General features: G+C 40.5%; 1 protein-coding gene across 1 annotated transcript in view; it reads left to right on the forward strand.

Moving 5' to 3' along the window:
* The window catches only part of LOC115619018 (small conductance calcium-activated potassium channel protein 2-like), an 85,900-nt gene that overhangs the window by 74,298 nt on the left and 1,006 nt on the right, over positions 1 to 10,596 (forward strand). Inside the window, exons 5-7 of the mRNA XM_030511033.1 lie at positions 7,242 to 7,352; positions 8,862 to 8,989; positions 10,384 to 10,390. Of these exons, the coding sequence (XP_030366893.1) occupies positions 7,242 to 7,352; positions 8,862 to 8,989; positions 10,384 to 10,390 (246 nt within the window). The remainder of the gene's footprint in view (positions 1 to 7,241; positions 7,353 to 8,861; positions 8,990 to 10,383; positions 10,391 to 10,596) is intronic.

The raw sequence follows: 10,596 nt of genomic DNA on the forward strand, positions 1-10,596 counted from the left end.
ATTTCCTCTGTCTCCAAGGCAGCTATACCAAAGCCCATCGGTACCCTTTTGGGTCTTTGAAGTACCCTCTCCTGAGATAGTCTATGCCAAGGATGCATGGAGCCCCTGGACCAGTCACAATGGGGTGCTTTTGCCACTCCTTCCCAGTCAGGCTGATTTCAGCCTCCAGTACAGTCAGCTCTTGGGATCCCCCTGTCACTCCAGAAATACAAATGGGTTCTGACCCTTGATAGCTTGGTGGCATCAGGTTACACTGTGCACCGGTGTCTACTAGAGCCTTATACTCCTGTGGGACTGAGGTGCCAGGCCATCCGATCCACACACCCCTGCCTATTAGGGTTAGGGGTAGGATTTAGGGTTAGGGGTTAGGGGTAGGGGTAGGGTTTAGGTACAGGGTTACAGTTTAGGGTTAGGCTTATGTTAAGTTTAGGGTTAGGGTTTAGGGTTAGAATTAGGGTTTAGGTTTGGGTTAGGGGGTTAGGGTTAGGGGGTTAGGGTTAATGTTAGTATAGAATGGTCTATAAAGCTGCAGATCAAACCTCCTATGTTTTTTAATTTAATTTTTTCTTTTCATTCAGAAGTGTATGTACATGCTTGCCCAAACACACACAAAATACAGAGCAATGTTGAAATGTTATGGATTAACCTCTGCGATCAAGTTAGGGTAAGGGCTAGGGTTTACTAATGGGTTAGGGTTTACTGTTAGGGTTAGAATAAGGTTAAGGTTAGGGTTAGTGGTTAGGGTTAGGGGTTAGGATTAGGGTTAGGATTTAGGATTAGGGGTTTGGGTTAGTGTGAGGGTTAGAGGGTTAGGGTTAGTTAGGTTTAGGGGTTAGGGTTAGGGATAGGTTTCGGGTCAGGGTTTAGAGTTATGCTTAGGTTTTTGGGTTAGGGTTATGGTTTAGGGTTAGTGTTAATTCTGCAAATTTTTGATGGAACAGATCACACAACTTACTTCCGACGTCTATTTTCATTTTGTCTGTATAAAAAGACATATCACAGGTGCCACCTACTCCACACACCACCCCCTGCCCTATGATTTATGAATTTTGAAGGCCAGTTCAGAACAATACTTTAAAATTTGTGAAGCGCTATGGGGTTGAATGATATAAAAATTTGCAGATCAAACCTCCTATGCCTTTTAATTTAGATTCCTATTTTCATACACAAGTGTGTGTGCGTGCATGCACATAAGACACAAAGTACATAGTGATGTTAAAATTTTAAGGAGTAACCTCTGCAATCAAGTCACTGTTAGGGTTAGGGTTTACTGTTAGGTTTAGAATAAGTTTAAGGTTAGGGTTAGGGGTAAGAGTTTGGGTTAGGGTTTAGGTTAGGGTTAGGGTTTAGTGTTAGTGTTAGCTGTCAGGCTTAGGTGTTAGGGTTTATGGTTACAGTTAGGTTTTGGGTTAGGTTTACAGTTTTGGGTTAGGATTAGGGTTTAGGTTTAAGGTTAAGTTTGGGTTAGATTAAGGCTAGGGTTAGGGTTTAGGTGTTAGGGTAAGGGTTAGGTTTAGGATTAGGGTTTAGGTTTTAGGGTTAGGGCTTAGGGTTAGGATAGAATTAGGTAGTTAGTTTTATGGGTTAGGGTTGGTGGTTAGCTTTAGGGTTTAGGGTTATTGTTAGGGTTAGGGTCAATTTCACAAATTTCTGAAGGATCATGTCTTACAATTTACTTCCGAGCTCTATTTTCATTTTGTTGAAATAAAAAAAAAATCAGAAGAAGAGAAACTGTACTGTATGCTAAAACAACCAAATGAGCACAGTGGACTTTATTCAGCAGGTGGCAAGTCCTATGGAGCTGCTGTTGCTTCCAATCGGTAACTTCCACATTTGGAGTCCAATTCTCTCATTTTCATGATGAGGGATCCATGGTATCTTCACACCTTCTCATTTACTTTCCCCTACATATTTCCTTCTTTAGACAATATATAATACAATGATAGAATCATAGAGTCAGCTAGGTTGGAAAAGACCTTTAAGATCATCAAGTCCAGCCATTACCACAGGGCTGCCAAGACAACCACTAAACCATAACACTGAGGGCCTCGTCTACAGTGTCTTTGAACGCTTCAAAGGACAGTCTGGCTGGACAGTCATGAGCGGCTGGAGGCTGGACAGTCATGAGTGGCAGGGTGTGTGTGATTGATAGTATCTAGGCCAGTGGGCCCTTCCAGTGCTTTTGAACTTCACCCCTCAACAAGTGCAAAATCTGGAAAAACTAGTAAAACATGAGGTGTGCTGTCGTCCTAGCAATATCAGAGAGGGACAAATCATGGCAATGTGCTGGGGCTTGGCCTATGCCTACCGAGTGTCTTTGGAAAAAGATATCTCTTGATCTGATGGCAAAGCAACAGACAACTCAGCTACTCAGCCCCCAAGCACAACAGCTACACAACCACGACAACAGACACTGCAGCCACTCCAACCACAGTGAAAGACATTGCAGCCACTCCAACCCTAGTGGCAGATGCTGCAGCCACTCCAACCACAGTGAAAGACATTGCAGCTGCTCCAACCCTAGTGACAGACACTGCAGCCACTCCAACCACAGTGATAGACACTGCAGCTAAAACAAAGGACCAATCTGTGCCTATATTGGTTGCCCCTGTAAGCAAGGGGAAAAGCAAATGAGAGGCACAAAGGGCAACCTGTGCAGTGAAGAAAGATGAAGACCCAATGCACTTACTGCAGGGGACAGCATCTGAACAAGAGTTATTGATACAGGAATCAGAGGAAGAAGAAGAGGTGACTTCTCGATCCTGGACATCGACCGAGATGCGGAATATATGAAATGATTTCACCCGTCTTCCAGGTGAGCACATCGTCACCTGGTTGCTCCGATGCTGGGATCACTTGCTAGGGAAGGGGGAATTGCCAAAGCAATTGCAAAAGAGAAACGACCCTTCAGCCTTTGGAGGTGGCTCTTGGCAGCTGTGAAGGAAAGGTTTCCCTACAAGGATGATGCTATGTATCACTGAGCCAAGTGGACCACGATAAGTATGGTTTTGTTTAGCTAAAGTTTAACTTGGTTTTTCTCAGCTACTAAAATGAGTACTATCAGCCTCGCACTATTGATTTCACTTGTCACATGCTATGTATTAACAAAGTGTCAGACAACCTTCACTGAAGCTCCTTCCTGTCTACTACACCACACAAGCAACTGGACTCTTTGGTGAAATTTGCACCACCATTGTCTTACAGGACATGGTATGACAGGTTGGAGTCCAATGGCAGGACATCTTCAGTGGTCCTAACCATAATATCATTGCTGTTCTATGCTTATTCTCACAACCATTATTTGTTTTACTTGTCATTATTCTTGTACTTCTTGTACTATTATTATTTGCAGTGACTGCTTTGTATATAAGAAACTTTCTGTTAGCTGAACAGGTTGCTAATATAAACTGTAATTGATGATATCTTTAGGAAAGGTAAACTGTATGTGGATCAAGGGGCGGAATGTAGTGATCCTAACTGGAAGGCCATTGAGGAATTAGTGATCCACATAACAGTTAACCTGAGTAGGCCCAGGCTTGTGCTGTGCCCTGCTGCATGGCTCGTACAGCTTGGCCTCCAGGCCTGTGTTGTGCTGTATGGATTCCTTTGCTGTAGGATAAACTTAGTCAGTTCATTGTAACAGAGGAGCCTGCAGGTAACTCCCACTCAGTACTGGCAATTAGGCCTCCTGTGTGGCCTTACCTTCATCTAGGAATGCAGCAAAAAATTCTCATGGGAGCATCCTTTCTGTTTGACAGTGGAAATGATGAAGAGAGTTATTTTCTTCTAAGAAAATCCTATAATACCTCAAATGACAAAAAGGGAGAGTCTTTTCTGTGGATGGGGTCTGCCCAGCAAGCTGTGCGTAGGTCAGAGTCCTCTCTGATGCTACACCACTCAAGCATCTAAAGGGACGTAAGATCATCTATCCTATTATCTTCTTATAGTGTTAGTTCTAATAAATACCATTTTAAATGATACCTTACAGAGTCTGAGTGCCTTTCTTACTGGGATCATAACAGATCAGCCCCTCCTGGTGCAAAACGATTGCCTACTACTGGACTAAGACCTGGAGATAGGAGGGAGCATTTTCCAGAGAAAATTCTACACCAAGATCTTATCCAGATACTTATCCAAATCTTATCTTCATTCAGTAAGGACAAAATTAAGGCAAATTTTTTTTCATCAGGGCATAGCTCCATGTTGGTATATCCCATAAATATTTGCTTTATAAACTTGAGAAAAGATTTGTGTCTACAATTTTAGTGATCTGAATTGACTTCCTACTTCTGCCATTGACATCATTGTGTATGATTGTGGAATTTTAGGGTGAGAGCCACAAAAGGACTGAGGATTTCCAGAAGAAGCAAGATGCAAAGTACCAAATTAGGCAACCATTTCCCCTCCCTCCCCCCTCCCCCTCAAGGCAGAAAGTTGACCAAAAAGTAGGTTCTACCAAAAAAACCCACCCCAAAACAAACAAACAAACAAAACTCCCCCAAAACAACCCCCCCCAAAAGTAAACTGGCTAGGAGCAGTCCAAGTTAACCAAAAGGAAATATTTTGAAAAGTGAGGCTCTGATCCACAAGTGCAGCCCGGTGTAATCTCCTTTTGTTAGATTTTTAACCTAATTCTTTACACAGAGCATACCTTGGTGGTACACTGGCATGCTCACAAGAAATGGTGTGTGGTCCTGGGTTCATTGCCTTTTTCTTCCTGATGTGGTACAATATTTTATACCTAGGCTAGGGGAAGCTGAGCCCAAGGCTGCAGGATATCAGAGGGAAGCTCTCCTATCAGCTGTCACTGCAGCTCTTTCACCTTTTGCTGGTGGTTCCTGTGGGAAGTCATTCTCTTCTCTCTGAGCAATGAACAGTTCAGTGACAGGACCTGTCTGGTTGTGCAGCAGTAAAGGTATATAATGGCTTTACTGGTGGACATGTGAGAGTATAGAGAATTTGGCATCTAGGCAGAGAACAGTCTGAAGGTTTCACTGGAGCACAAATAGGTTAGACCTGGTTTCAAAAAAAAAAAAAAAAGATTGCTCATTTTTAGACTTGTTCTAAATTTATCTGTGCTTCATATCCTTATCTTTTTAATTAGGATTGTGTGCCTTTATCACATCATTTCCCTGTGTGTTCATTTAAATTCTGAACATTTGGAAGAAGTTATCACTGTCTGAGGAGCTTCTCTGAATCTAGCATGATTTTCAAGCAGGACTCTTTCTATAGGTGGTGGCTTAAAAGACCACAACTGTCATTCACTGAATAAATCCAGTCTGCTGTGGAAAGCTAATAAGCAATTTCCTGCCAAAAGTGAACTGTCTCCTAATGGTCCATTCTACCACTCATGTCTGAGTTTTCTGGTGCCTCTCTTTCTGTGACTGTTTCTAGAGTTGCCCTCTGCTCCTACATTTCTATTATTTATCACCGTGCTTCTGTCGTTTTAGCTCATTCATTGATTCATGGAAAAATACCTGCCAGATTACCTGGCTGGACATCACCTGCTGATGAGAAGTAGGGATTAAATCTTTTGGTTTTCCTTTGCTTTCACATGTGGCCTTTGCTTTTTTTGTATTAAACTGCCTTTATCTTTTCTTTTTTTTTTCCCTAATATTTCTCTTTCATGGTAGCTTTTGTGCTGCTTTGCAGCTAAATTTGGGTGAACCTAAAAGTTTAACACAGCCTCAGTATATTTAATGTCATTTTAGCTTTATTTTTTTAAAGAACCTGTGAAACTAGGTTAAAAAAAAAATTAAAGCAGCTAAATTTAGTAATGGTGCCAGACTAAATGATACCTGGAGCTGTGTGCAATATATGCTATTTCTGGTTACCTGATTAATTTTAATTTTAGCCTCCTCTCCTTTCCCTTAAAAAAAGTACATTTGTGATGCTGATAAAAGTACTGTCATTTCAAAGGAACTAGCATCTGCTTGCTTTGGCCTGTTATGAACATAAATGTCTGGACATATACATGTGTATACATACCTACACAGTACAAACGAGAAACTTACAACTTTCTCCATCTAAGTTTTGAAGAAATGGTGCTGTGTATGTGTGCTATTTCTAATAAGAAACAGAAATGGTATAGGAAAAGGTCATTGTAGGCCTCAGAAAATAACTGCCTGAATTGCCCCACAAGAGAACACACATACAAGTTCTAACACAATAGTCAGTAACAACCCCCATCCTGCTATCAAAAATATTCCTGTCCCATAAGAATAAAACATGGCAACTCCACTAAAATCCAACTGAACAGAAAACATTCCCCCACTATCCACAGTAAGCACCCCAAACTTTCAAAACTCAGCAAAACACCCAACAGCCATCCCTACTAGAAGCACCAAGACAAACCCTACACCATATCCTGCAACACATCAGTCCCCTCAAGCCTCGGGAAAAGGCTCAGCTGCCAGAGACACAAAATAATCAAAGACCACTAACATCCCATTTAAATAAGCCATAAACAATACCAAAGATAGATACAAAAGAAATCCCTACACTCGACTACTATTGACACTTCATGACAGAGCTAGTACCAAACCAACCACTCCATAATAGAGATACAGATTCCGTGCTACTGCCAGCCCCCCTAAAACAAAACACAATGCTAAAAAGAGCACAAAATAAGTCATAGTAGTTCCCACTTGGCTTTTCTTCAAGGTCTATGGCTTGAAAAAGTGTCATTGTCTCAACCACAAGAACCTATAAAGTACATTCTCCCCTCAACCCCAACATTCTATGTATAATTGTACATTAATTTATGTACCTCATATACTATATTAGCTCAGGGAATACATTCAATATATGAGCTATACTAATTCTTATGTAGAGCATACATCTCTCCTCCCCACCCTACTTTCAGGGGATTGTCAGTCCATGCTTGATAGATAAGAACCAATACCTGTACTACAAACATTCATTGGTATGCTGTGGATATATTAAAGTGATGAAATACTGAATTTATGAAAACTTTATCTTTAGGCCATAAAGAACATCATAAGAAACCTTTCTTTTTTGTGTGATAAATACTAGCAATTTCTGTATACTCACTCTAGACAGTTGTTAAGAACAGGGTATTCTGCATTTATTTACTAAATATTCTGGGGTTTAAAATTGTTCTGATCACCCCCTTTGTTTACACACTAGAAATGGGATGTGTTTGAACTTTCAACACCTGAAGGAAAAAAAGCAGAACTTTTAAATAATGCTGCTCACCAGGTTTGTTTTATTGTTTTCAGGGTGCTGGGTGCACTGCACTGGTGGTAGCTGTGGTTGCAAGAAAGTTAGAACTAACCAAAGCTGAAAAACATGTGCATAATTTCATGATGGACACCCAGCTAACTAAAAGAGTAAGTCACACTTTATATTCACAACCAAAAAAGAAATGTGTGTTAAATTTAGTTCTGTATTTGTTTTAAATGGTTTCATGCTCCATTCTTTTATTGAACTTTTTCCATGGGTGTGATTTTGCAAGCTACTATGTGGACAAATTGAATGCCCTGAGCTTCTCTCAGAAGTTAAGGGCAATAGTGGGTTCTCAGAAGATTTTAAGGATTTGAATATTCTTCTATAGAAGGTCCTTGCAGTTGGAAGATAATTGATATAACGAACACTTAAAAACTGTGAAATTAGAGATTAATTTATTAATCTGACAAACTTTCATGCAGCATATGAGAAGAATATATAGAATTCTAAGGTTTATTCTTTTCAGCTATCCTTCATATAAATCTAAATATCAGTGTCCAAGTGGTGTTTTGGTAGTTTCAGACCCATGAAACTCAAAGGGAATGAAAAGCAAACAAAACAAGCAACCAAATCTGAGATGTACCTCAGATCACAAATCCATTACACAGATACTGGAGAAATTTCCTCACAGCCTGAAGATAGCCAGATCTTGTGGAAATGCAAGGACTAGAGATCTTGAGGAAGTCTCTAAAATCTGATTCTGCTTCCACTGACATCAGGACCAAGGTTCTCCAATGCTTTTATGGTTTCAAGGTTGGGAGCTCCTGCTGGGAAGTGCTACTGCATAGCATTCCTAAAATGTCTTTACCTGTACGTTGGGATAGCTCTGACACTGCAGTGACTGCATGATGTAAAGCCAGAGAGAGAGAAAATACAGAGCTGTTTGCCTTTGCAAGTAGCCTAGTAATTCTGTCATTAATCAACATCGTATTGAATTCTTTGTCTATTGCTTTCAAGTATTCTTGGGAATATTGGAGGGCCTAGGAAGGAAATGTAGGTATCCTTATCTTTAACATTTTATAGAAAGCATCATTTAAAAAAAATAAATCAAAGCACTCATGAAATAGAACACTGGCTACATTTATTGACAAGTTGCTTTTTCATCTCCTCTAAGAATGGTAATAAAGAAACCAGAATAGGGAAAAATATAAAAAACAAACAAAAAACCCTCATAAAATTTATAAGACTGTTAAATTGCTAAAAGAAATAAAGGTAATAATGATACAACAGGAAAGAGAAAGTTTATGGCCCTATAAAATGCATCTAGTTAATTGCTATACAGATAAGAAATTAATAATCCTTCACTGTAATTTATATTGCCAAAAGCAACAAATGGTCCTAACTCTTTTCAAAAGGGAGAAGTAATTCCCAGATGCAAAGAAAGCTTGTCCCAATATCACTTTTATAAACAACATGGAAATTGCCTAGCAATCCCTGATAATCTCCCTTGATAATTGCTTTCTGGCCTCACTGCTGCAGCTTCTTCATGCACCCATTTCCCACAGTTAGGCAGTCTTAAGTGCTTTAGAAAGACTTTAACATTAGAAAATATAATAAAAAAAAGAATAACAATGCTATTTTTTTCAGCCTGATGTTTTTCTTTTATGAAACAGGTGAAAAATGCAGCGGCCAATGTACTCAGGGAAACATGGTTAATTTATAAAAGTACAAAGCTGGTTAAAAAGATAGACCATGCGAAAGTAAGGAAACATCAACGAAAATTCTTGCAAGCTATTCATCAGTAAGTACAATTTTGCTTTTCCTATCCAAGCACTCTCTTTCTCACCTTCCTTCTCATTCTCTTTTCCTCATTCTCTCTTTCTTGTTCTCATTCTGCCTCTTATTTTCTCTAATTCCCTTTCTGTATCTGTTCCCATTCCCCCCTCACTTCCCCTCTCGCTCTCTTTCACTTAACCCCACTCTCCTCTGCATTTTCTCTTTCCCGTGTCCCCCTTCTCTCTCTCTCCCTCCCTTCCCCTCCCTCTTTGACTGCACCTCAACACTTCTTTCCCTCTCTCTCTCTCTCATATTCTTCATCATTCTGTCTCTTTGCTCCTTTATATGTCTCCCTCTTTCCCTTTTCATCTCTCTCTCTCATGTATCCTCCCCGTTCTCTCTTCCTGGTCCCTGCCTTTCTCTCCATCTCCCTCCCTTTCTTTTGCTTGTTTTCCCCCTTCCAGTATCTCAGCTTTTTCTTCTCTGCTCTCTCTCTCTTCTTCCCTCTCTCTTGCTCTATCTCTGTTTCTTTCTGACAAAATCAAGCATGCTCCCCCCCACCCTGTTCTGTCTCTCTGCCTCTCTCAGCTTCTTGTTCTGTCTCTCCTCTCCTCCTCTTCACCCGCCCACCCTGCTCGCTTTCTTTCTCCTTTTTTCCTCTCCTTCTCACTTCTCTCTCACCCTTCCCTCACCATCACTCATCCTTTATTGCTCTTGCTCTCTATATCTTGGTTTCTCTTTGTTTTCTCTTTCTCTTGCCTGCCCCTTCTCCTTTTTTTCTCCTGCACGCTATTCCTCCTCTTTGCACACTCTTCCTTTCTTGCACACACTTTCCTTCCCTCACACATGTTCTTTTTCTTTCAGAGTAAGAAAAAAGATAAGGTTTTACTGTATTATCTACTTAGAAAAGAAAATACTCTGGTTATGTATGTGCAGCACAGGGTCATACAGAAGTGTTGAGAGCATTTGTTTCTAAGTGACAGCCAGCTAAAATTGTACAATGATTCAGTTAGTTACTCTTTCTTGGACTACATAGGAGAAATAAAAAGACTTTTGTCCCCAGCAGCTACAGACTCATCTTAAGGAACATCCAGGACCCATGCTGCTATTTGTCTCTTCTAGCTGAGATGCCTATCCAGCCTGTGGCAGCCTTTTGTATGACCTGTGAAATGGGTTTTCCATGACATACTGGGGAGATGTAGATTGATTAAGGTTCATTTTGAACTGATTTTTTGATAATTTCCAAGTATGGATCTGTGTGTGAGCCAGGGTGTGAGGAGAACTGGGGGCAGCATCAAGCTCACCCACCCACATTCCTGAAAAAGATTCCTATGTGTCATCATATGGATGGGAAGGCTAGGTTATGAAATTTCCTATTAGTAAATTGAGGATAACAGTCATTGGTTCTCTATTTCACAGCAATGTTGTAAGTCCTAGGTAGCTAAGCTTATTATATCATAGAATCAAAGAATAGTTAGGGTTGGAAAGGACCTTAAGATCATCTAGTTCCAACCTGTCTGCCATGGGCAGGGATGCCTGACACTAGATCATGTTGCCCAACACTCTGTCCAACCTGGCCTTGAACACTGCCAGGGATGGAGCATTTACCACCACTTTGGGCAACCTGTTCCA

The sequence above is a fragment of the Strigops habroptila genome, chromosome W (genome assembly GCF_004027225.2).
Source record: "Strigops habroptila isolate Jane chromosome W, bStrHab1.2.pri, whole genome shotgun sequence".
In the NCBI taxonomy this organism is placed as follows: domain Eukaryota; kingdom Metazoa; phylum Chordata; class Aves; order Psittaciformes; family Psittacidae; genus Strigops; species Strigops habroptila.